Below are 27,980 nucleotides of genomic sequence, written 5' to 3' on the forward strand. Positions count from 1 at the left end.
GGGGGCGGGAAAGTAACTTTACAAAAGAGTCCCATAGGGCAAGAACTTGTTTGGAAGGAGAAAGGGATAGAGGAAAAGAGGATAGGGAAAAGAGAGGACAAAGTGACAGCACTTCAGAACGCCACTACAGTTTATGGTCCACCTTGAAACACGCATTTTATCAATATATCATCACTATTTCCCCTTTAAACCACTGTCACTTTGAGCTATATTATTAATGTAAAGGACTGTACAACCCAACTCCATGCAAGTGGGCTTAAAAGAACAAAAACAATTTAACTATGAGTTAATCCCAGGGCAGCCTCACAATCTTTGTGAATAGCAGCCTCACAATCTGTTCAGCCACAGGGGGGCAGCCTTTGCTAGTAAGACCATTCTATGCGGTTCTATGAATCCAGACAAGTACCACTTTATGGGGATTACCATATTTTTATGTTTCTCTTTGAGGTCACAGGCAGCATCTATTCTACTAACTCCATCAGTCCTAAAGCATCTTCAAAACTGCTTGCCTTCACCCTCTGTCTGCTAGCTGACAATCCTCCATTCTGGAGTTTGGAGTGTAGTTTGTAATCTGTGGTAATTAATTCTATTTATTTAATCTGCCCTTGTTTTGTATGTCACTATGGTGAAGTGGCCTGCTAGCACTATAATTCTGGGAAAGGATTTGTAGCCGACAAGCTTGTTTCTAAGGGCTGTGCAACTGTGCCCAAGCCTGCATGAGAATGAGGCAGGCAGGCACCAGCAGGTGTTGATGCACCTTTCTACAACCTGGGAGAGGTGAAGCATTTCCAAGCAAGTTGGTGTGAGCGATACTGGGGCTTGAAATGTGGTGATCTTCAAATGTGGCTTGGCATAAGCCACTTATTTTGGCTAAATTGGTTATACTAGATACAGGGTACTATTTGTCATCCTGATAGAAATGGCTATTGGAATCAAAAGTCTTGGATGTAGCTGATAGGGCATCAAGCCTGCAGAGCAAAAGGAGAGGAGAGAAGTAGGGTTGTTCTATTACCTCTGCTGAGAGACCAGCTGCCTTTGACTCTCCCTCCGCTGTCATCTAACAGCAGCCATTCTATCAGGCTAACTGTACTGTTTCCATCCCAGCAATAATTAAAAGAACCGTAACCTTTAAGAACTGGTGCCTGAGATTGCTTTCTTCTCTTCCTCTCTGTATTCCTTTTTCCTTGTGTGTCATGCCTTTCAGATGGCAAATCTGAGGGCAGGGACTGTTTTACTTACTTTGTAAGCCTCTCTGGGAGTCTTTTGGGTTGCACAGCAGATTAAAAGCTGTTTAATTAATTAATTAAAGCCTCCCTCTCTCTGTACACACAGAGAAAGAACAATACTTTGACCAACCAGTAAGGAACTGAGGGTTGTAGCCCAATACTGTTTTGTGTGATTTCATTTTCCTCTCCTCACTAACCCCAAAAGTCTTCCATAGGCTCTCCAAAATCAGGAGTTTGGGAAGTCTCTTGAGATAGGGAGGCCTCCCAAGCAGATTTTTTTTTTGGGGGGGGGGGAAGGAGAGAAATATAAAGTCCTGCTGTATGTAGAAGTCTGTTCGTGCAATAATGGATTCCACCTGAGACTACTGCAACGCCCACCTCTTTGATCGAGAATGTTCCATTACACAAATGACAATGAGTAAGTGTTATCCTAAAACAGCTATATCTAAATTAAAGAGAAACTACAGAAAAACCCTCAGTATTCTACACAATGTGGCGTTTCTCTACACTTCCTTTAAAGTAGCAGAAATTACCCAATGATATTTCAGCCTCAGGACTTCTGTCAAAAGACAGATGGACTTATTGAGAACAAAAATTTTATTAGCTTGTTGTTCTTCATATGCTAAACAAGAAAATACTAAATGAACTGCAAGTACTTGTCCCTAAGTAAAATCTTCACATCTGATCATGTGGTGCTGGTTCAGCTGTTTCAATACTGTCAAAGTTAGACACACTGCTGCTTTATTGTGCATTTATCAGTTATGTCTGACGTCAGGAAGACACACAATGCTGTATTCTCCATGACAAACAGTTTTTCCACTTCTATACAAGTAGCTGGAAGCATATGACAGAACTTCAGCCTCATGATTCAGAGTGATCACTAAAGGAAGCTACGTTTGGTGGAAAAGAAATCAGAGCAGGTAAGAAGAGCTGCTTTTTTTCTAGACGTTCTGGAAATAGTGGGTTAAACAAAACAACCCATTTAAAAAGCTAAAAATGATTTTGCCATCATAGAACAAGCCTTTCAAATATTGCTTTAGGAAGTTTTCCTTACAGACATTGCTGGCTTGCTGCCTCTGACCAGTCCGTGCTGCACTTTTCCATATTTCCTCTCACCTGGACTATGAGGGCGCCATCTCTCACCATCCCTTCGTGAACCAGCCAGCCGCCAACCTCCATCATCATCTTCACCATTTTGCTCTTCCCTGAAGATGCGCCAGTTCTCGCTCTCAGAGCGTATAAATTCATGCTTCCTTCCTGCTGCTACGATTCCAGCATCCTCAAAGTTTGGTCTCACTGCAAGCAAATAAATATGCAAGTATGTAACAGTCATTGTGAAGGGCACCTGGAATAGAATTCAGACCTTATGCAATTTAAGTCATAAGATGCTCAGGTGAAAGAAAACAAGAACAAATATATATTGCTTTACTTTTCTTATAATGATAAATGCTTTTCTTTAAGCTCTTCTTACAGTTTTTGTGGGCTAAAAAACAAATGAAGGATTTCAGACTTCAAAAAGGAGATTTACAAAACAGCTGTAACCATTTAAGAAAGTCAAAAGTTCAATTTGCAACAAGCAATGGAAGAGCATCTGCAAAGTTTGCATAAACAGTTAGATGCCACCTGATGTTCAATGAGAGATTGCTTTACCATAGTTCAGAGGTATCAAGGCACTATTCCTGGTCACATCAAAGTTTACAATGGCACAAGCATTCTGTTGTTGTTTGTATGGGAGGTGTTCTTAAGCACTGCATAATCCAACTCAGTAAAAATGTTCTATTTATCATCTTTAAAATGTAATTCAACATGGTCTTCTATTTACCCTGGAATAGTTAAAACCTACAAGCAGAATCTCTAAAATTTACATTTGGGTCAACAGCAATAAAATAATAATGACCAGTGCCAGACGACTAGCATTAAAACCTTCATAGTCATTAATTTCAAATAACAGAGAATTAAAATAACTGTTTCATCAAAAAAAAAAAAAAAAAAACAATTGTCATAATGATGCTTAAAGAAATGATTGTCATTTGTGAGCAAACTAGGATAATTTTACATTCTATTCAATCACGTCCTTCCTAAAAAGTACAACCGATATTCACCCAAAGGGTAGATTTTGACTGGCAGCATGGGGGTCATAGGGTTGGGCTTTGGCCCCTCTCCTGATGACAAAGGAGGAAAAACCCTTTGGGGCGTGGATGGCTCCCAATCAGTTTGTGAACTCACCAAGCTTGAACAATCATCAGAGTCTTGTAAGGAAAGCAACACAAAGGTGCCCATGTTCCCAAAGTAAACAAGGTGGCTAAAATGCAGTCAGGTAGAAGATATTGCGTCCCATATTATGGAAAGCCCCAGTGACCCCACAATGCCAGTCGAAATCTACTTTGGGAGAGTACCAATTGTACTGTTTCCTCCTAGCATCATGGGGTCACTGCGTTGGAACATATCAAAGTGTACCCAATCAGGCACATCCCAGCTGAAAGGACAAATGAATGTAGAAAGCCTGTTGTAGGGTGCTGCGGCCAAAGCAGCTTCAATGGAGACACAAATTCCCATCGTGGATGCACTGGGAGATACCCATGTGGCTGTCTTACAAATGTTCACTAGGGGGACTCAACCCCGGTAGAGTGGGCAGTCAAATTTGTAGGGTGAGATACGATTCACCAAGTTGTAGGCTACAGAGGTCCTATCTAGATAAGGTGGAAGGGTTAACCTTTTTGCCCAGTGAGTTAGGGTGGAAAGAAATGAACAGGGTTTCTGATTGTCTGATCTCTTCAGTCCTGGTAATATACACTTTAAGAGCTCATTGGACATCAAATGAGTGCCATGTCTTCTCTAATAGGTGAGAAGGGTTGAGTGCCATGTCTTCTCTAATAGGTGAGAAGGGTTGGGGAAGGTGGAAAGGATCAAGTTCCTGTTGAATATGGAAGCTGGAAAGTACCTTGTGGAGAAAAGAGGGGTTCTTTCTAAGAACCACTTTGTGCTTGTGGAAGATAGAGACACGTCTAGCTATAGACAGGGTGACCAATTCAGAGACCCATCAAGCCGAAGTTACTGCTATTAGAAATACAGTGTTACCTCAGGTTAAGAACTTAATTCGTTCCGGAGATCCGTTCTTAACCTGAAACCGTTCTTAACCTGAGGTACCACTTTAGCTAATGGGGCCTCCCGGTGCCACACAATTTCTGTTCTCATCCTGAAGTAAAGTTCTTAACCCAAGGTACTATTTCTGGGTTAACGGAGTCTGTAACACGAGGTTCCACTGTAAGACCTTTCAATGTTGAGAAGTACTTCCTTCAGGGGCTCAAATGGAAGTTTCTGAAGGGTGGACAGCACTTTGTGAAGGTACCAAGAAGGGAAGTGGTGGGCATCTGGGGAACACTGTAGGATTGTTCCTTGTGGGAAGCATTTCATTAGGGAGTGAGAGCTGGAAGAGGTGGTGTGTTTGAGGAAGAAACAGCAGCCGCCTGATGTTTCATCAGAGTGTTGCGTTTTAGACTTTTGCCGAGGCCATTTTGGAGGAATGCAAAAAGATCCGGTACCGTTGCTTTGCATTGCTTCAGGAAGATCTTCCATGTGGTTTTGTATATTCTTAGAGTGGATGGATAAGCGAGAACGTAAGATGGTGGAAAATACTGTGCTGGAAAACCAGAGATTCCAGCCTATCCGGATATGTGTTCCAATGTGAGGCTGAGGTGGTGGTGTTTCGGTCACTGCATGAGGTGGAACATTTCAACTTGGAGATCCCAGGATTTGGTGATCCCCTGCTTGTTGAGGTAGGATTTCAAGTTGGAGTTGCCCATGCGTAGGAGCACGTTTGATGTGTAGATGTGGAGAAAAGCGCATCAGAGCCAGGTGGGTTGCTCCAGCCGAGTGTTCAGCTTCCTCTGGAGACTTTTGGGCATGGATTATCTGTCCCTCACAGTGAGACCCCAAATGTAGAGGCTGTCATCTGTGGTGACCACTATGAGGTAAGGGTCATGAAAAGATGTGCCCTTCTGCATGTTTCTGCTAGATGCCCACTTCATCACTACCCACACTTTTGGTGGCATTTTGATGTGGTGATGTGGAATGTGTGTGATGGCCCACTGGTGGAGTACAAGAAACCACTGCAGAATTCTTGCATGCAATTAGAGAGGGTGCTTTGGAGCCAGATGGTCGATAGCCCTGCTTAACTCTGCATTCCAGTGGAGAAGCCATCAACGTGGGATAAGATGTCTCTACCACACTCTGGAAGCTATTTGGATCCATTAAGTGGTGGTGGCAAATCATTCAAATTGGTCCTACATCCCTGCAGAGGGGAAGGGTCACAGAGAAGTCCAGTTGCATCAGGAAGTAATCTGGTCATGGCACTACAGATAGTATTAAGTATATGTCATAGAATAATTCCTCTCAGGGGGACTGGTTCGATAGCTGAAATGTTGAGACAATGCTGTACACAATTACGTATCAGCTATTATTTGAATGGACTGTTGGAGGATCAGGGATGGGAGGAACCAGTTTAGGGGTGCCAGACGTTCTATCATGTATCCATGTGATATAGTATTGAGAATCCAGTGGTCTGTAGTAATCTGACACCAAGAGTTGAAGAAGGCTTGTAGATGATCCCTGACTCGGGGCAGAGTAGCATCATTGGTTCTGCTGGTGATTATTTCTGTAGGTGTTGGAGGGAGATATCTTGTGTTCTGCTGCCTGGGTGGGTATCACTGCTGTTCCAGGAGGACTTCTGTCTGTAGTTTCTTCCTTGCCCCGGGGAAAGGTAGTTCTGAAAGGACTGGTTGGAAGATTGGTTGTCACCAGTATCTTTGCGTCACCAGTACCTTCCACTTATCTTTAGTTTGATCAGGATATCCTTGAGGGCATGCCACAGCCCACGAATATCAGGTGGCGTAAAGTTGAAAAGTAATCGGGTGCTCAATGGCTTTATTAATGTCCCTGCCTGATAAAGAGCAGTCAGAAGGAAGGATGATAGTAAAGTGGAGATAAATTTCTCAGGTTTTTGTATTTCTGAAAAGGTACAGAAAGCCACAAAAAGGAGAGTAGGAAAGGGTGTGAGGCAGCCGATTAAAGGAGGGGGGGGGCGCGTTCTCTAAGAAAATGGTGACAAAAGGTAAAAGAAGAAAAATAACAGCCTGGTAGAAGTAGAGAAAATGGGGGCACTAGTGAAAGTGACTGTCCCAAAGAGTTTTTTCCTCCTGTTTTCATTATCAGTGAAGGAGCCTAAGCCCAACCCAACGACCCCACAATGCCAGGAGGAAATCATAGAAGGGAGGGGACAGAATATCCATAATTAAGTTTGCAGTTCTAGCATGCTCACTAGAGAAAGCCACACTGAATTTACTTCTGAATCTAAGGCTATTAACTGTGAAACAACACGGGTGTGTTTGTCAACAGGTAACAACATATTTCAAAGCTTAAGGGTACTGAAAAGAGAAAACACAGAACTGGATGGAATTATGTTTCAAATCCAACTAAGAACAGACCCAGGTATATTATGTTCTGAAGTTATTAAAAATGAAGAAGTAAATAGTCGCTCAGTCAACATTAGTACACACATACGTCAAAGTCTAAAGTATTCTAACGAGGAACGTAGCTTATACCCCTAGCATGTTCATTTCACTTGGTTTAAGTTACTTGGTGTGGAGGTCGGTGTTTGGCCATGATTTCCCAGGATGAAAAGGAAAAAGAAAAAGATCTGTGGCTTTGCCTCAAACTAATTGACTGGACTTCCTGAGGAGAAGGAGCAGTGAAAGGGCACCTGCATTCCATGTCTGACCCCAAGCCAGCAATGGTGTTTATGGAAAAGTTCAGATACAACAAAGACATCCAGCCAACAGAGTCTACAGCTATGTAATTTGAAGTTTTAAAAGGGACTGACTTCAAAGTACTAAAGTGGTGTTCTGGAATACAATCTTCTGAGAACTTGTTTATTGAGAAATTTTTTACTTGAATAGCAAATAACAGTGTCAACAATCTTTCTATAAGACACTAAGACACACTCACTCACTCACACACACATTTCTATTATAAAAATAAGTTTAATTTAGTGTCCATTTTCAGGATCCTTCAAATAACTTTTAATTGTTGGCTACATAGTTTCTAAACCAAAGTCCCTCAAGTACAAGACAGCTTACAATACTGTGAAAGAGAGAAAGAAAATCACTGCACAACCTTGAATCATGACCACACACAAAGTGACTTAAGAAATCACTGGTCATCATTTTAGGGTACAGGCAGACTAAAATGTAATCATATTTCATTTTAGTTTTGACCATCTCTGTCTCTAAACAACTTACCAGAATTTTCCCATGCACAAATGCTTTTTCCTCCAAGAATTATGCTCTTTTCCTTACTGAAAGCTGAATTTGCACAATTGTATCCATACACATCAGTCTTCCTACCAAAATATTGCACTTCAATAGTCATGCCAACTATCCAAATCCTTTCACACAAACAAGTGCAACATTTCATGGACAGTATGTCTCACATGCGTTTAAGTTTTCTCTATAGTTCTGTACATGCCAATAACCTTTACAGATATGGCAGAACAGCTTCTTACCTGCATTACTACTCGCCACTCCAATCTTCACTGAAAATTGCATTTCTGAGGCAGTTTAAAGGGGTGTATCAGGAACACACATACTTCTAATATATGGTGAATCCAGTTTTTATTTTAAGATTTTAGTATAGTAATAGTAATAGTAATTTATTATTTGTAACCCGCCCATCTGGCTGGGTTTCCCAAGCCACTCTGGGCGGCTTCCAACAAAGATTAAAAATACATTAAAAGTATAAAAGTATTTCTATATCATTATCTGTCAATGTTTCTTATAGTAAAAAGAAAAGGCACCATGCTTTACTGAGTGAAAAGTATCGCCTTGTCCCCATACCCATGAAGGTCACAAATGCATGTTTCAATTTTAAGGTGCTGTGCCTCAACATGTATTACAAGGTTCTCTGCTAATGAAATGAAGAATTAATGTTTTGTATTTTGTAGAGAGTTTTTTTAAAGAAAAAACATGAGGGAGATTTTAGTTTCTAAGTAGCATTATATTGGTCTACATTAATAATTTTCACAGCAGGTCTTCAGTACTTTTACTGCAAACAATCACAGCCTTTGTTTCTCAGATCCTCTTAGGTCTGACGTTCGATCAAAGTCCTCACATCAGCAGCTAAGGAAAAATGTGAAATGCTGAACTGCACTACAAAGCTACCCTCACAGATCATGCAAGTGATTCTGAAAGGTAGACATTATGGGCCTCTTTTCGGCTCGTTTTTATTAGTAAGCTGTTACATTTAAATCTAATTTGACACAGCATAATGTAAACATCTCTTTTTGGTCATAACCATGTTACATGCAGCAATATCCTACATAATATTATTTGATGTAATTTAAATACAATCCTATGAGCAACGCTGACTTAACAGTAGAGGCAAAATAAGAGACGCAGTAAAGTTACAGGTCTTGCATCTAAAATTAGGTTGCAACTATGTAAACTTTGTAAAACTAATTAGCAACCCTGATCTCTAGGATACCGATATCCTGTGCACCACATGGTACAAAAAACCTAAAAAGAGAAAAGTGAAACAGAAAGCACACCTTCACCTCAAACTGCCTGGTTTTGGTTAAAATAAAATATCAAAGAAATTGTGAACTCTAAATAGCTACCACAAGAAAACTTGAATGGAAAACAGTCCTGAGGAATTTCATTCCTTTGAACCTCAAAGTAAAACCTTTAAGTAAGATTATGCAAACCTAAAAACTCCATCCTGATTAAGATAAAAAATGCACCCCTTTCTCCAAGTAAGTTCGTGTGGATTTCTCCACAGCTGCTAGGGTATGTGTTGGGGAAAGAAAGCTCGAACAAATCAGCATTCTTTTCCACATGACCACAGCTAATTGGCCCCCCTGCAGACTGAATGACCAATCACATCAGCTTCATATGAAAGCCAACCCCCCACATTATAAACTGTGGAATGAGACCCGTAAGCCCATTTTGAACAAACATCCTTCCAAACTAGTCAAAAGATTTTTTTCTTCCTTGGGATCACTATATACAGATACAAGATAGTTTGGTTCGTTTTCAATATCCAGGACATCCGCCTTCCTTCCCTTTCCCTGCCAGGTAGATAAATACTACAAATACACTGGTAAGTACATGATGCTAACATAGCATCACTTTTTTACATTAATATTTCCTGCTTTGTGGTTTTAGACTTTCAAAAACAAAAATGGAGTTTTGGAGGATTTAGACAGACCTGTTTTAAAAAATATCAAATGAAATACCAACTTCAAATATTGTAAGACTTTCTCAAAGGAGATTGTTTCCCAAACGAATATTGCCCAGTGACAACTTCCAGAACCAATTTCCATAAGGAACAGTTCTGTATAGGAGATCCCTGGAAGTAACTTCAGCATCTTGCATGGCTCTTTAGCTTTTAATAAAAGGCATGAAGCAGATCTTAGCTGTGCAATTCTAAAAGAGTATTTCTTCAAAAAGGTAACCATCCTGTGACCAGTCAGATATTGAAGACTGAGTGTGTACTTATTCCTGGAGATGTAGTTGTTGTTTTTAACAGTAATGTAGATGACTAGAGTTTTAAATTCAATTCCAGGTTCTAGCAATATCTCATCTTTCTATTTAAAAGTTTAGAAAAAATATGTTATTGCTTTAACTTATATAAAGAATGACTGATAGATGGTAAGTAATTTGCTAGCAATTTGTGTAGCAGTGTAAAGAAACTTCCACTTAAATTCAATTATTTAAAAAATCATTTGAGTGATTCTTTTGATTAGACACAGAGGTTTTCTGGTTGCTCACCACAGAATATCCATTTGAATAGAAATTAAATGTTATGTCATAAAGCAAATTTAAATTTTATTGGTTTCTAACCATATAAACAAATTTTTTGAACAAGTTTCTTCATTTGTCTTACACAATGTCAGTGTTTAAGAAACACCTGATTGCTACCTATATTAAGATTACTCGTTTGCCCAAAGCTATTTTATCTCCTACACATGGAAGATCCTATTTAAGGGGACAAATGATTGTTGTGAAGAATTAGGATATTTCATGCATGGTAATGTTATCTGGGGAATAGTTTTAAACTTCCAGGGAAAATTATAAATAGTCTATTCAATGAAAAAAAAATCAGTACATAATAAAGTGTGAAAGGGATACCATTTTTATTTCACTGATACTATTCAAATGTATCACATTTGTGTTTTAAATCCAAAGACACATGTATCAACCTATTCAGGTGTAAAATACCTTCACTTATTTCTTCACTTTTGTAGCTAGGTTACACTTAACCCTTCACTATTTTTGAAAAAAATCATTTTGAGGCGCGAGACAAATTACAAGATCTCACACACACAAACTCCTGCACATTCCATGTATAGAAGTCAACAAGACTGCCGTTGGATACCTGCAATGGGGGGGGGGCATTACCTGAGAGCAACAGCGTAGCTTAGAGGTCGCAAGGCACCCACATAACTATACACCATGCTTTCAACATTTGCTACCTGCCTAATGACAGACCTGCTATATTGGTGCGAGTACACACACTCAACACTTCCTGCAAGCTTTAAGAAGAGTTTGAACAGGAACCTGTTCTTGGGGAGCACCATGGCAAAACTGCATGACATCAGAAATGATGGAGGGTGGGTGGCAGTGGGCAGTACCCCTTTGGTTGCTTCCTTGAAACAACTGTTACTTGCTCTAGGGCAGTCTCCCCCAACCTGGCTTCCCAGTATGCTGTTGGTTGCAGCCATGCAGCTCACCATTTGACTAGAGCAACCTTCCCCAACCTGGTGCTCTCCAGATGTTTTGGACTACTACATCTGTCAGCCCTAGCTGGCACTGCTATGGCTGATGTGAGGGGTGGTCCAGAGCATCTGGAGGGCACAACGTTGGGGAAGTCCGCTCCAAGCAAATGGCAAACTGCACAGCTGCAGTGAGCAGCACCTAACACTGTTTCTTCAGACTAGTGCAGCATGTTATCTTTTACAAATTCTAAGTGATATAATCTATGGCTTTAAACTTTTTTGCAAGTGAATTCAATTTCAAAGCCTTTACATTAATACTCTGTTAGAACATCTATGGAGAGAATGACTATGATATTCAGCAGTAGTTTTAGAATACCTTATTCACATCAAATGGCAATATTTTCTAGAGGAATTAATGCACTATTCACTGTTACAAACATGTACCAAAGTAAATTTTCTGAAGTGAGCTGGATGTCAAAACTACTGCAGATTTTATAAGCAATCTGACTTAAATTGAAGGTGCCATTTTTACAATGACTACCAATTAGGAGAATATCTATCTATCTATCTATCATGGGATGTTAAACTTATATATCAAATATATAATTAAAAATATATACATAAATGCTAAAGAAAGTGTATCTACTTTGCAAAAATGTAGTTTGGAAAATTTAAATACATTTGATCATTGCTGATTTATATAGTACCCACCCTTCACCTTTAGGTCCCAGGGTGGGTTACAGTAGTGAAACACAAACGTAATAACAATTGCCAAATATCACTTTTAAGCAATGTTTTGTTGGTATTAAGAGTCATGTGAAAAAATTTAATTGAATAGGAGAGTCCTTGAATCTTTGCGTACATCTATGTCTTAACTGCTCTTGTAACAAAGCAGAGAAAGCCAAAGGGACTAAAATTCTGCAACACTGAAATACATTTTTGCTCAGTTATACCAAGGAATACAAATGAATAAATATTTTCAATTTACACATATAAACTCCATATCCAAGTGCTTCGAAAACATGCATTTTCTATAAATGGTTTGCAGTAAGGGGAGGGGGGAGTAGTAAACGGTAGGCAAGAGAGTGTATAGGTCAAAGAAAAGTGACCAGAAGCCATGAAGTTGGTGAATGCAGTCAAGTGGAACACAGAAGCTCTATGTCCATAAATATCTGATGTCTTGTATAGATACTATCAACCTGTTTTCAAACCCATCTTCATGAACTCAAGGACTAAAGCAAGGGTAGCCAACTGGGTGTCTGACCACCAGAAGTTGTTTGACTACCGCTTTAATGAAGCCCAGCCAACATAGCAAATACTTAAGGGAAATAGGAGCTGTAGACCAACAGCATCTGCAAGGCATTACATTGGTTACCACTGGACAAGAGGAGTTATTTTCTAATTGTTAATTAGAAGTTGAGATTCTCAAAAATTTTCACCAAATGCAGAAGCGTATGAACTATGTATAGAACTTGACGGGGTTTGTGTGTCTTATTTTTAGAGTAAGCAAATAAGTGGTACAGTATCCTTTAATAGGCACATATGGAAGTATAATGGTTTGCTAAGCTGAAAGTATAGTGCAGAAGTCTTTGTGAAAAAAGTTTTATTTTTAACTCACTGAGTTCTGGATACATTTGCTGGAGATAGCATCACAGCTCTACAGCTGCACACTTGAGAAGTCATAACTCCAGGTATATCCAATGTATTAAAGTTAGGAATACTTATATAATTCTCACCACTATAATTTCTCCCCAGATTCAGTGATTCTAAATATTTAAACAAGGTTACAGAGAGAAAGCAATGAATTAGTAATCCACTATTCTTCATTTGTTGATTTCTGAACTTTGTTCAAACCACTGCACACGTACAGCTTGTAGAATTTTCATTTTTTTTAAAAAAAAACATTAACTTGTAGGTCTATCAATTTGCACATAAACACTTATCAATTCAAAATTAATATTAGAAATTCTCTTAAATGTCTAAAGCAGAGTATGGGGCAGAGCAAACCCACTAAACAATAACGTTAAGAAAAAGGGGAAATCCAGGCATACTTTATTCTAAGTCCTCTTTGTAGCATTTACACAACTATTGCCTTTAAGTAGTTGATTATGCCTATAAATTTCTGAGTACAACATGGTTGCAATCTTGGGAAGACAGAACTCCACATCTGTTTCAGAACTACAAGTATCCAAACTGGTTGAAATACTCCAGTATAAAGATACTGAAGTCATAGTTAATTATTTCATTGATATATCTATGAAGTAAGTGGCAGAGACAAAAATGGAAAATTCCATGCTAGAGATTATTAGGAAAGATATTGCATATAAAATGGTCAGAATGATCCTTTATAAATCTACACTGCAGGCACATTTGAAGAACTCTACAGTTTTGGTTACCCCATCTAAAAAAGGGTACTAGAACTAGAAAATATGCAGAATTGGGGAACAAAATGATACATAACTGAAGCACTTTTCCTGTAAAGACAAGTTAAAGCATTTTGAGATAGTAAAAACAGGACAGGGCTATTCAAAGCCATTTCCTTTAAAAACAACCAGTTCCCCAAAGCCTGTTGGAATAAAATAGTATTTGCCTGCTGGCATAAAAACAACTCCTTTCTCTAGGAAAGGAGTTCCAAAGTTTCGGAGCAGCTACCAAGAAGGCCCTTTCCCATATAGTCCTCCAGATAGTCTGAGCCAAGCTTCATAAGGGCTTTATAGGTTATAAATAGGACTTTGAATTGTGCCTGGGAAAAGACTGGTATAGCCAGTGGAGCTATTGTAACAAGTAAGGTTTATGCTCCCTGGCATGCAGCTCTTTAGGCCAGTCAGTTTCTGAGCACTTTTCGAAAGGCAGCCCCACATACAGCATGTTACAGTAAACTATACAGGATGTAACGAAGGTGTGTTAAGTTTATATAAAACAATGTTCCAAAACAGACAGCTCTTGCAGCTTTTGCATATGACTACCCCCTGGAAACAATAAATAAAAAGGAATGTTTGAAGAGTAACAAGTCAACTGTTTTTCTTGTCTGTGGAGGTGAATTAGCAGTAGATATAGTCCTTTTTCCAACTTTCCCAGTAAGATAATCCTTTGAACACTAGAAGTTCCTTGTCCCTGTCTTTACCTAGTGCACTGGAATCCAAGCCCAGCAAGGCAAATAGCAATTTTTGTGTGCTTCAATTGTAGTTGATCAGGTACGTAGTGGAACTCTTAGCTCAAAAGTGCATTCCGCATACAAAATGAACATTAATGAACATGGGTCAGGCAGAATATCACTATTTTAATAATAATTATTATGCGTTATTATTATTTAGATTTCTTAAACATTCTTCACTATAAAGTCCCAAAGTGGGTTACAGCAATGTAAAAAAACAATATTAAAATCAGTTTTTAAAAATTACAATCAAAAGAATAGGGTGGGTCGTAAAAACACCTCAGTTGTCAAAGGCCAAGGTAAAGAGGTATGCTTTCAATGTATAATGAAACCTATATAATGAAGATGTTGGATGCCAAGTTCAGGTTACTTTCATTCAGCTGTTAACAAAGATTACTATTAACAAGATTTTAAAGTCTAGAATTCTTACACAGGGCCCAATTATGTTGTTCCTTCCTTTAATTTTTTTAAAATGTGTTTTATTTACCATATTGCTAGTTATAAAAACAGAAACACTTAAATATGCAAAATATAAATATATAACTACCAAATCTTAAAAAATAAATTTTCACAAAGGGCAGTTTAGTGCCTATGGTAGGTTTAATATTTATATCAAAAATATCACCTTCCAACAAACCATGTATAAAGTAGCATCTTTGTTTAAAAGGTTGAAACTGTCAGCGTTACTATCACAGTAGGATAAAGAATCAATTCATAGGTCTGTATTTCAAAAAAATGTTATTTTGGATGCAGTCCCTACCTCCTCTAATGAGGTAGGGACATATACAGGCAGCTCAGCAGGCTGTTACATGGAATACAAGGCATGTGTACACCTGCCACATCACAGTCACACTCAACCCTTCCATTAGATCAAAGGATGCAATCTTGGGAGTTCACGTTATTCCTCTGGTGATCGCTCTGGGCACCACACATGCAGTGGACTGGCTTGAACCCATAACATAAACTTGCATGTTTAGCATGACATTAGGATTGTTTGCTTTCATTTCAAAATGGTATTTTTCTCATCATTTTTTCAAGTCAAGAAAAGTTCTACTTCTGACAGAGTCAAAAGTCATGTTTGAAGAGTCTCTTTTAAAATTTCAAATGCAAATTTTATAATTATTTTCTACCAGGGAACAGTTCAAAATGAATACTTTGATGAACTCTAGCCACTTGCACACTACAAGCCTCAGTTACCTGTGTTTCAATGGGCTATGTACTTTATAGAGACATTGTGCTTATATTTCATTGTTACATCCTTGGCAGAAATAAAATATGATGACTTCACTAATACAATTTTCCGATACTCTACCAGAACAGCCATTTTACTTGAAGTGCTCATATGACTTAACAGAATGAAATGACGGTGTGGAATTTTTCCCAAATTGAAGGGGAAAATCTCTCTTTAATAAGAGAGCTCATTTTATGCTGAAATGAAACTGAGGCACTGGTATTCAACTTAGTTTTAATCAGAGCAGACCCATTGAAATTATGAACATGACTTAGAGTCACTGATTTCAACAGGTCTACTCTGAATAAAATTTAGCTGAATACAACTTACTGTCAATATGTTTTGCTAGTACAGCATGAGGGTGAAGAGACAGAGCTGTGGATCATGGAACCCATAGATCAAAAGTTGCCTCTCCAGTGAACAAAGCTTCAGGTCCCTACAAGCAGAACTGGAATTGAAATACTGACCTATTTTATAGCCTACAAAGACAATTACAATAATGTATGTGGAACACTTTTGAAAAGTCTAAATAAACCACTACATACAGGTGTATACATACATAAGTATTATTACTAGTATTTTTCATTGCCCCATCAGCTTTATCAATCAGTCATGGCCTTGTTCACCAGTGCTCCCAAATCCCAATTGTGACTTACAGACACATCTTGCTCAATCCATGAGACTTCAACTTACTTTTGCTGTAAGTTTAAGCTTAAAATGTTTCTGTTGAGAGGATAGCAGTTCTATACTGTAGATTGCATTATTTTTTCATTTATCATCATCATCATCAATAATAGTAATTTTTACTTGTTAGTCACTTGCTACATAAAGTCTCTAATCAACCTGAGACATAAGCATGGCATAATATCAGGAACATAACAATAAAAACCATTATAATGACTCATGTGCAAGCTTAGCAAAACAGCAAAAACAGAGTGGCCAAGTACAACATATGCAGGAGATAAACATCTGATTAGCTCTGCACAATCAGTGAACTCTACTCCACATTTTGTCAAAACTGACTGATTGTAAATATATTAGGTGCTGTAGCACTATAAAACAGTGCAACTACTTTTGATGACTGGACCATGACTACTTTGTGTGTTTTTTATTTAACACATTTTTTATATAGCTTGATTATAATTAATCTCAAAGCAGTTTAATACATCCCACCCCAAGGAAGCCACCCTACACATTTGTAAAGAATATATTTCAATCAAATTTATTATCATAACTATGCCTGTAGTAAGCATGTATCAAATTACAATGCAATCATTTTCGCATTTTTCCTGAAGGGGAATACTAATGTCTAAGTATTTGGAAAATGTGATAGCCCCCCACCAGAAGTTGTTATTTTGAAATAAGATATCTGGATCCCATTCAGAGAGAAACAAACAACACACAATGATTGTGCAACAAGATGGACCAAATATGTTTCAATTTTACCATCAATATTAGATCAGATCTGGTGCTCTGTATCTATGTCATTCAGCAGTTACCCCAGTTTAACCTCTCTTTTCAAACATGCCAGCATCCTTTCTCTCACATTTTTCATTTCAACCAATCTCTAGCAAATAGTGAGACACCATGATTGAATATTTTGCTTTCTTTTATGTTTGTTAATTTTAAAGCTGTGAGCTTTTTCTGCTATAAGAGAAAAGCTCATAAAAAGCACAGGGATTGATCTTTTATTTTCCGAGATACTCAATATTTGTAACTCCACAGGAACCCAAGCTGCCACACTACAGTATTAGAAACACAATTAAGGACACATAACAAAAGCCTCACTCCAGTTTCCCCTTTGGCAAATTGGGTTTAGAGATGTTTTTTTTTCTCCTCAGGACTTCTCTCGGCTTATATAATTGCATAATATTTTCCGTATTATTCTCTATCCCCTTTTTAATACAGCTTTACAACAGCAGTGGCCTGAGTATGTTCAGCAGAAGAGGCTATATCCCAGGTACCACAATTCTAGACGATAAAAATATCATGGTTGGTAGCAGTAAACATATTTAGGTAGAAAACCCCACAAGAGCTTATAATGAGGAAATTTTAATTTATTATATTTGATATGACAGCCTTCAGATGGCCACCAAAGGAATATATAGAACATTTATAATATTAATAATAGCTTTGATAGTGTGCTTTGCTTAAATATTAAACACATATTTGCTAAAGTTACAGAACACACCTCTGAATTTCAGAAAATTAAGACTTGCAGTGCTCCTTCACTATCAAACTAACCACTAGACCCACAAATAAACCTGAGAAGTCAAAAAGTTTGGCTTACGTTTCTAAATTATCATCAAAGAAGGATCCAACATTAATTTTTGTAGGTAATCATTATCGTACAATGGAAGCAGTGGCAAACCTGGCTCTCCAAAGTTACTTTCCTCAGAACTGCATGTTTAAAGACCCTCTTGGCTAGCTGCAGGTAGTGTCTGGTCCACTGCCAATGTGTCAGAATCTCTGAACATCATCTGAACCACAGATAAACAAGCATCCAACAGTTTTTTTCCTTTTCATTTTCAGAAGATGAGGACAGAAGTGATAGAAGGCAACAACACCAAACCTAGTGCTCCTCTCCTGGCCCAACGATACCCAAGAATGGTCACGAAAGATGGACACAGCACACTACAAATGGATGGTGCCCATGGGAAAGGCCTGGCATACCTAAAAGATGCTTGGGGAATCCTTATGGATATGCGCTGGAGATGGATGATGCTGGTATTTTCTGCTTCTTTTGTCCTCCACTGGCTTGTCTTTGCAGTTCTCTGGTACCTACTAGCAGAAATGAATGGGGATCTGGAGATCGATCATGATTCTCCACCTGAAAACCACACTATTTGTGTAAAGTATATCACAAGCTTTACAGCTGCTTTTTCTTTCTCACTGGAGACACAGCTCACTATTGGTTATGGCACAATGTTCCCAAGTGGAGACTGTCCAAGTGCAATTGCCCTACTTGCTATACAAATGGTACTGGGTCTGATGCTGGAGGCCTTCATCACAGGTAATTATATACTATTTCATAACCTAGTGCTTATATGTTATAATTTAAATAAGAGCTTTGTCATAAAGCTACAGCAAGAAAGCAAGGATAGGACTATGTCACTCAGCATTCTGAAAAATACTGTTCTTTGATGAGGATGTATTTCCACTTTACAGTATGAAAAGAATTATTAAATAGCAACTTGTACTAAACATCTAAATAGGTGATTCAGTTCTTCCCAAATGCATGCTTTAGTTCAAAAACCTTTTCTTACATTATTTTAAAAAGTGTGATTAGTTAGTAGAATTAACTGCCCAAACACATTTGCATAGTTTAAAGCTAACAGATGAATCCTTAGCAGCTTTACCAAGAAATGAACATCTACATAGTTCAATGAAGTATTTCCATAAGTATGCTTAGGACTGCAGCGAAGACTTTTTACTGCCAAGTTATCAATGACTATCAGAGAATTTTCAAACCCTGCTATGTTTTATTGAAAATAATTTTAAATGAGTTAATAAATAAAACTGTTCTATATTAGTGAAAGAAAATTTGCTATATAATAAATGAAGCTTATAACAAAATAAACCCACTAAGAGATTACTTAGCAGACTGTTAGCCTGAAATGCTAAATCATAAAGCAGCGACTGTGGGTCTTATTTTGTCAAAAGCATATGTCATTATTCAAGTTCACAAAGATGGTGGCAAATATTTTAATGAACACCTGATTTAAAAAATATTTACTATAATAAGTATTTTTGTGGTTTAGGAAATTAATGTGATGGACCTGAATAATGTGGGAACCATCATTAAAAATGTGAAATACTTAGGCTAATAATAAATGTTGTGATCCTAATACAGTGCAACTTGCTTTAATTGTGTTTCCTTTCAATATACTATAAAGGGAATCAGGAAGCTATAATTACACGCACAATCTATATGTAAATTCTCTTTTTATTTAGGTGCATTTGTAGCAAAAATTGCCCGTCCAAAGAATCGAGCTCTCTCCATCCGGTTCACCTATTCTGCTGTAGTGACACACAAAGAAGGAAAGCCATATCTAATGTTCCAAGTGGCCAATACTCGCCCAAGCCCACTCACCAGTGTTCGGATTTCTGCAGTTCTTTATGAAGAACAAGAAAATGGTCAGTTACATCAAACCAGTGTGGATTTCCATCTAGACAGCATCACTTCAGAAGAGTGCCCTTTCTTTATCTTTCCTTTAACCTATTATCATCCCATAACTCCATCTAGCCCTCTAGCCATTCTCCTGCAAAGGGAGGCTCATCAACATTTTGAGCTAGTAGTCTTCCTTTCTGCCACACAAGAGGGCACTGGAGAAACATGCCAGAGGAGGACATCCTATCTTCCATCAGAGATCATATTACACCACCATTTTGCCTCCATGTTGGTTCGAGGTGCTAAAGGGGAATATCAGATCAAGATGGAGAATTTTGACAAGACAATCCCAGAACTTCCAGTTGCAGACTCTAAAAGTTCAAAGAGGACTGACATGGAGATCCGCATCAATGGGCAGCACATTGACAGCTTCCAGATCTGTGAGACTCATCTGACTGAATAGACTTCGAATGTGATGCCAGCTTGTTTTCGTTCTCAACAATTGGATTAGACTACCACGCCAATGTTTTCACTTTCCTCTCTATTTTATTGTGCTCTTTTTGTTCTCTCAATATCTTTGACTTCAGAACAGTTCACAGAATAAAGAGCATAGCATCCATGTAACTGGATGAGCCACTGGAGTAACTGCACAAAAACAGAGTCAGGGACAAGAAACACTGCACAAATTATGGGAAAACAGAACTGCTACCTGCTGAATTCACTAGACTATGATTAAAACTGCACTGACCCTGAAACAAGAGACTTCCAGACTCAAGACAGCTTGTCAAAATTCTAATTAAATGACATTAAGGTAAACACTGTGGCATTGTAGTAGAACTAAGAAAAAATTCACCTGAAAAGGCCAAGATCCCTCAGATTTGTTGAATCAGTCCTCTCGTGCTATACAGTTACAACAGAATATGCTGATGTCTAAACATGCTATGAAGAATGTTGCTAGTATTTTCTGTGGCAATGAAGTTGCAATCCTGCTGTGCTTGTTTATTAAGGAAAATCACAAGCATTTGCTGAAGCTTTGTTCCAGCAGCTAAGAACAAGTTCAACACCCGTAGGCACTTTCATGATGAAAGTGAATGGCAAGAATTTTTACATGTATTAGACTTAAATATTCTATATTGGAACTATTTTCATACGGAGAAACATGCAATAAATTTAGCAGACAACAGGAATTCATCGATCTCTATTTGCAATTCTCCTCTCAAGGATAATCAACACCTCATGTCTCTGCCTTGTTGCAAGTCAAAATCTAATTACTCCTGTCATCAGAAAGATCCACTGCTTCCCACATTTATTGCAGTTTCTTTCCAAAATAACCATTCAGTTAATAAAAAAAGAGATAAAATGCATGACTGTGTAAAATAATTGTACAAACATGAATATAATTATGAGACATTGAACATAAGGCTCTATGCCAAGTTGAATCATGATTATTACCAGAACCAATTACAAGAACTAATGGATGTTGTTTTTTTTAAAAAAAATTAAAATGAACCAAGTTTTTAAATGGTCCAGAGGACCACGTTTATGGCTTCTTCACATTTGTTTAGCTAAGGGCACTAACTACTCTGCACTCAAAACCAAGGAAGAGCATCATCAAAATCACTAAATACTTGTATGTTCAAGGATAATTAAAAGGCTCTTCTCAGAAAACATTGCATAGGTATCAATACTTTACTTTAATACTGACTTGTGGTTATGAAGAGCCTGGCTTCTTTTAGTTCTTGAACGTGGATAAACATATTTATATGTATATACTAGTGTGGATGTTAAGATTTGTTACCAAATCATAGAGTATTTTCTAAGAAACTCTCTCTTCTCCCAAATCTAAAAAATGGTTTTGTGCCTGATTATAACGATTTGGATGTTGTGGTCAACTGAGACATGGTGGGGCTATGGAACAATCAGCTGGTCCCAATGGTGCTAGCTGCCAATTCACAGCTGCTAAAAGGCAACTCAAAGAACCAGCATTTTACTAACATTACTAATGTTGATGTTCTATGTAAGCAATGCTAGAGTAGTCAGCGTATACGCAGATGGGAATAAGTGTATTTTTGTAACTGAATGTAAGAAAGCAGGGGGTCATGCAATCTCTGTGTTAGATATAGTTTGTTTTTGGAACATAATCACATCATAGCACTAGACCCTTGTGATCTCTTACACTGTAAGACATACAGGGTTGTTGAAGTATTTCTTCCCTTGTCTGTGCCGAGGCTTTAATCTTTTCATTCACAGTGTACTGTAATAATGGATTAGCCCAATGCAGAGACCGGATAGTAATAGCAATCACTACCTTGGATTAATATACATTAAATTGTATTTGTACTCACTTTATTCTTTGTCCAGCATAGTCACTTAAAAAAATTCTCTCCCTTTTACAGAATTATTAACCACACAAAGTGAAGCTTATTCCCCCCCCCCATTCTCTAATATTTAAATTTTTGTGGGAGGTCCCACAGCTTAATGTATTCCATGTGTACAATAAAACTAATGCAAAACTTCACTCAAAAACTGAACAATCCAGTCAGGATGTAATGTACTTGCAAACTTTCCTACATAAAAAAGGCTATGTGCAGTGTCATTATGGGTTTTTGACTTATATATCAATTTAGAGGGGCAAATTATCCTTGTAAGCCAATAGTTTTGTGTGTAAGGTACTGTAGGACTGATATTATACTACTGCTTCAAAAATTCAGGAAAGACAAGCTGCATATATTTAAGTACAATATACAGTACAAGGTGTGCAGTTCAGTTAGACCACTTCAGCATTGAGTACAATGTTAGAAATCAGCTGCCAATAGACAGAACCTACAGCTAACCATCCATATTAAAAGCAAGCATCTTAACTTCCAACAACCATCTGCATCCTACCTCCACTGCACTCTCTGTTGGGACACTGCAAATTGCACCAGGTATTTCTTCTACCCATAACTTACTGAAAAAACATGAGCATAGATTGGCAATGTTCACATGTATCACTCAACTATGGCTATACATTTCAGATTTAGACTTCAGCTTGTTGTGGTCCAAACCTGGACAAACTGTGGTTAGTCTTAGCCATGGTTAGTGGAAACAAGCCAACTTCAAAACATGAGTTATGAAGTTGGATTGTTGTCACCAGCTTCAATTAAGACTGATCACAGTTTGTGGTTCAGATAAAATGCTAAACTGTGTTTAATAAAAACATATATGGAAGCTTCCTCCTCATGGTCATGGAAGAGGAGAAAATACAAGCCCTAGGCTTGCCATGGCTTGAACTCATACCACTAAACCATGGTTAGCTTTACAAGCCATCTCCTGACAAGTTAGATGCCTACACAAAACCCCACAAAGTCCTACAGCTTCAGTGGGATGGACTTTGGGTATCATAATTTTGAAGATTAACCTATGTTATAGAAATGTGGAGGAAAAATTAGAAAAGGAATTGTAAATCATCTTATGCCCTGAAATGCCTTATAAAAACGATATAAATTACTTTTAGGAGCCTAAATATTAACTCATAGCTATAGAGAGAAAAATGTTACTAAGTTCAGACAGTGTCCAAGAAACAAAATGATTTAAATCTATGTATGACTGAAAGCCAGAGGAATTGGAAATATGCCTTCTAATTCTGTGTTACCAACGTCGTAAGAACTAAAATAGAACAGCACAACAAAATAACTTAGATGCTTTAAAGGGGATTCAAAGGGCATTAAAACAGATGGCGATTCATACAATTTTCAAGTTTTGATCACCATAGAAATCTGGCACTGTTACAAAATTCAGAGTATATATATTAGAAGAATCTCCTAACAAAGAACAGCAAGCTGCAGTTAAGCACTCAAATCCTATTGACTTTCAGAAAGAGTGCTTGGTGGCTATTAGCGCCTTTAAAATTCCTCAGAAAAGCCAAGTTCTTTTCTTCAACTTGAGAAACCTGTTCACCAAAAACGTTAGGAAAACAACAGGCCCCTATTTCACAATGCAAATGACCTAGTTCACATATAATGATAAACCATAGTTTAGCATGATGAGGATGAGCTGCAGCAAGTCTTGGGCTTGCACATTTTTTTCTTCCCCAGCATGGCCACAAAGAAATGCTATGAGTAATCTATGATTAATGAAAGTAAGCTAGTTTCATAGTCCATGCTTTGAAGTTGTCTTGTATAGTTAACACTAACTTGTAGTTTGTTCAATTTTGAATGTCACCATAAGCTATGATTAGTTTAAAACAAAAGTGAAAGCCTGAGGCTCACTCTCATAGCACTGTGTAGGAAGGGTGAGGTGCAAGTTTCTCTTCTCAATTCCTTTCTCTTTTTTTCAGAGAACTAGGAAACAGGGGAAGGGGCAGGAAGAAGCACAGGCTATCTGCACTGTAGGTTGCCTGTATATAATAAACCAACTCCTATAGACAGCATCATTTTTTGGACTACCTGATCCAAGCCAACGAGTTGTAACTTTTATGCAATTGGGGTGGGGGAAATTATGGACTAACTGGAAAGGGGTATTAGAGAATTGTTTTTTAAAATGTTATCTTGCATTAGACTGCAAAAATGCTGAGAAAGCAAACTACTTGAGACATAACATGGCATGATCCAAAACTTTACTTTGGTCTTATCACCACTGAATGCATCCAATGGCTTGCCAGAGCAAATTTCAGCACACATTTAGCAAGTAATTTTTAATCCCATTGACCTCATTACAGCCCAAAAATTGGCTGTGTGGCAGAGCAATCTTGTAGCATGACCAGCTCTAATGGGCATATGATTCACTATGTACCCCAGCCAACTTGAGGTCATGTGAAATGACCCTTAAAATAGCCTGCTGCTTTCAACAAGGTGTATTATGAAAAAAAAAGCAAAAAAACAAAGTTTTTTAATCACTAAAAAATAAGAAAAATTCAGTATTGTGCTGTAAAATAATTATAATGTAACGCTAAATGAAGTAGTACACAATTTATAACCCCCCCCCCAAAAAAAAATCTCTCTCCAATTCATACAGGCCAGGCTCTAATCCAATTCCTAAAAATGTTGGCCTATTTTGTAAAAGCACTTATCTAATCCCATTTCCTAAAGATGCTGGCCTATGTGTGCATATGATTTTGATAATTTCAGATTTAGACACTGAATCTCAATTTCTTACTAATAAAACAAAATATAGATATCCATACCACTTAAAAAACAACAAAAAACAACCCACATACCTGGTTCTTTTCGTCCTGGTTTTTCAAATCGCCTGTCCCCCCTAAAAAGGCAAAATAGCAAATTACCAAAGCATTTGGAAACACTTAAGACAGGGAATGGATCACAATTATTTCTGTGATGTACGAATAACAAGTTGAAATAATGTTTATTAATAGCATACTCTGGACAGAATATATATACAGATATAGGTATCAGAACAGGTAACAAAAGTCATTCTGAAGACAAACCTGTAAAAACGTGTGTTACTGGTGTATTTCTACTATCCATTTGCCCTAACGATCAATGTTTTGTTATATTATTGAAGTTCTTAATAATATTTGTTATTGTCAATGCATGCTTCCTATTTTAATGTTCCACGAATATCAATCTATATTAGCTTGATGACACTAATTTACTTGCCTCATTTTTAAAAATCTGATCTTGATCTGTCTTCTCATAAACTAGGATAAGTTTATAAAAATATAACACATATGAAGGGAAATCCCCACTGGTTAACTAATATTTGCTTGTTGGAAAAATATAGCTGATGTTTTCTCTCTCAGCATTTCAGGAAGACATCAGGAAGAATTAATTTTACCTTTTTGAGTCACAATTTGTGTTTTTCCTTATGTGGATCAATTTATTTCAACCCATTAGAATACAGTTTAGTTGTTTTAGGTTAGAATCCACTATGCTGCTTAAGATCATTCAAGTGGTTTGTGCTAGCCCAATACAATTTGACTTGCCCCCACTCTTTAAACAGTTAAATCAAATGCCATTAACACAAACTGCTTTTGAAATTCTCCCTGGTTTCAAAAGCATTGCCTTGAAGCAGAGGCATTTGCTGTTGAGAGAAATAAGTCTAAAGTCCTCTTCTGATTACAGATCTAATTCCTTATTTCTTTGGATACTGACCATAATCTCTTCTCTCCTAAGCAGGTTCAATTCTTCCTTGTTCTCTTAGTAATTCCAGATAAGTACTAAACTATGATGTCATGAAGGCTACCAATTTCAGATCTTTCTTAAATTCTACAAGGGATAATTATGTTTTGTAACTTGATTTCCTGAATCATCAATATCATCCAATAGTGCCCTGGTTCAGTTAGCTTGTTTAAGCATTTTTATCCAGCTGTTCTTATAGAAGGCTCTGTCACTCATTTTAGATCTTATAACTTCAAAATTTATGGAAATAGCTGGACCTCTATAGCTGTTCCATACATTAGGCAAGGCAAAACTAGTTTGCTATTAAACATACTCTCGAAGGGGAGTTGCTGCCAACCCTGGCTCCCCGGCAAGTGTAGTATACTCATGCTCATGGCGAAATAGGTCAGTGCATCTGGTTGTTAACCAGAAGGTTGGTGGTTTGAGCCCACCCAGGGACAACTGTAGGCAGCATTCCTGCACTGCCAGGGGTTGGACTTGATGATCCTCAGGGTCCCTTCCAACTCTACGATTCTATGAAATATATGCTCACAAACATGGTGGCCACATCTGTGACAAGACACCTAGAAGGACAAACTTTAGAGCAGCCAGGATTCTACCAACATAACAAGGTATCTGAGCTTCACAACAGATGCAGTCCATGCCAATGTATATGCTTATTCAATTACCTTTCCTCCCAGCTCTGGGATCTGTGCATTTCTCTGCCCCCTCCTCGTCCAAATCCACCTTCTACATCATCAAAACTTCTTTGGTAGAAACCACTTTCTCCTCTACCTCTGCCTGAAAGACAAAATATGGTTGAGATCTTATAAATTTTACCATTTTCCTTTGGAACCAACAAGACCAAAGCTGATTCTTGCACTTTGCCAAAGTGCCATTCTTCCTTCAAAGCGAGCTCTTAGGGAGACCAATTAGAAAATGCACATTGTTTGATTTTTCATAAATCATAGGTTTATAGCAAAGCAGGTGCTGTCTTACATGACAGGTAACTACTGGGCCATGGGTGGAATCCAAACCACAGAGAACCATCAGTTGGTCCAGAGAAAGTGTTGAGTGCTCCTGGCACTTGTCCTATTATGACTGGCAATTCTATAAAACAGAATCAATAAATGATGTTTCCTCTTCCTCAGTCACCAGTAAATATTAAGAAAACAAAACTAATAAAGTAAGCAAACACTTAAACAAAACACTGAAACTACCTCTTTTACATCTTACTTGTACACCATTTATTATCACTCCACTTTAGCTGAAGGACTGCAACTTTCCAGTCATATTTGTGAGCTCAGTAAGAACTTAAATTAAAAAAAGGAAAGGAATAATCATGTGTGCATTGCTAGGCAACCACACAAGCATTCCTTCTAATTTCTGAGTTACTCCCATTTTCTGCTCCCCCACCAGCATGAACCCTGCTGGAAAGTTATGCAGTTGTCACTTCTCTTAAAAGTAGTGGCAGAAACAGCACAGGAATTACTAGCACAGGCGTATGGCCCAATGACAACACTAGTAGTACTAGATTGCCAAATACTGTTGCTACAGTAAAAGGTTTTAAGTGAGGAGCAATTTAATACAAATACACTTTTCCCCAGCACACAGTTAGGACACTCTACTTTAGGAACATTAGCAGAAAATACTACAAAACCAAATATGCAGTGGGGAACATCATCAAAGTATGCTTGCAAGATTGAAAAATTAAGCATAATCACTGCTAGATTATTTCTTTTTCCTATCTAAAGATCTCCTGCAAGAAGGTCACAGTAAAAATGAGTAAAGAACAGCACAAGCATGATTCTACAGAAAGCCTACAAAACTGTCATTTGCCATCATGCTTTAAATAAATGCCTGTTTAAATTTTTTTTATGCTACCCAGTTTATGTAGACAATTAAGAAAACATATTTCTGCAACAGCTAGTTGATGGTCTATTATTTAAATGCTTACATGGTTACTATTGTGTACAGATACTGTTTTTTATGATGTAGCGGATTATGATTTTTTTATAAATAAAGAAATAAAAACAATATTATTTAAAGCAGGGATGGCTAACTTACGGGTGACAAACAGCCTAGAAGAGAGATACATAACTAGTAAAATGGTCTTCCAACAAGACCCACCAAAATGTTATTTTAAAAACCTGACTGCTCCTATGAATCCCTTGCTGTGATGCCATATGGCAAAAGGCTTTTTGTGGCCCCAAGGCACTCCAAAATTTTATTTTAAAAGAAATTCCTAATTTTAACTTTTTTAAAAAACAAAACAAAATTAACTTAATAATCCTTTTTTATAGACTGCTCCCATAGATATCCCACTGTGATACCAAAATGTTTTCTGGGCCTTCCAAATATCAACGTTTTATTATTATTATTACATTAAAA

General features: G+C 37.7%; 2 protein-coding genes across 10 annotated transcripts in view; one reads left to right on the forward strand and one right to left on the reverse strand.

Annotated features, from left to right (window-relative positions):
- Positions 1–27,980, reverse strand: part of GIGYF2 (GRB10 interacting GYF protein 2) — a 73,068-nt gene that overhangs the window by 21,299 nt on the left and 23,789 nt on the right. The window contains exons 6-8 of the mRNA XM_083505645.1: positions 26,279–26,390; positions 24,689–24,729; positions 2,343–2,522 (exon numbers count right to left, since the gene is read on the reverse strand). Of these exons, the coding sequence (XP_083361771.1) occupies positions 2,343–2,522; positions 24,689–24,729; positions 26,279–26,390 (333 nt within the window). The remainder of the gene's footprint in view (positions 1–2,342; positions 2,523–24,688; positions 24,730–26,278; positions 26,391–27,980) is intronic.
- Positions 10–24,680, forward strand: KCNJ13 (potassium inwardly rectifying channel subfamily J member 13). 9 transcript variants are annotated; one of them, XM_083505676.1, is made up of 5 exons: positions 10–2,146; positions 9,288–9,377; positions 17,289–17,340; positions 17,913–18,393; positions 19,335–24,680. In XM_083505676.1, the coding sequence occupies exons 4-5, from the start codon at positions 17,916–17,918 to the stop codon at positions 19,952–19,954; spliced, it is 1,098 nt and encodes a 365-aa protein (XP_083361802.1). In that variant the 5' UTR covers positions 10–2,146; positions 9,288–9,377; positions 17,289–17,340; positions 17,913–17,915; the 3' UTR covers positions 19,955–24,680. The 9 variants fall into 9 exon arrangements, with proteins under 9 accessions (XP_083361802.1, XP_083361800.1, XP_083361807.1 ...); XM_083505674.1 differs by lacking the exon at positions 9,288–9,377; XM_083505681.1 differs by lacking the exon at positions 9,288–9,377 and having other exon boundaries at positions 17,916–18,393.

Source organism: Podarcis liolepis, assembly GCF_965112155.1.
Source record: "Podarcis liolepis genome assembly, chromosome: 5".
In the NCBI taxonomy this organism is placed as follows: Eukaryota; Metazoa; Chordata; class Lepidosauria; order Squamata; family Lacertidae; genus Podarcis; species Podarcis liolepis.

What these genes read in the sequence shown, in the direction of transcription:
- KCNJ13 (XM_083505676.1), top strand. Translation starts at nt 17,916, where the DNA reads ATGAGGACAGAAGTGATAGAAGGCAACAACACCAAACCTAGTGCTCCT. An exon ending in GCTGGAGGCCTTCATCACAG is followed by an intron (nt 18,394 to 19,334) that starts GTAATTATATAC and finishes CTTTTTATTTAG; the next exon opens with GTGCATTTGTAGCAAAAATT.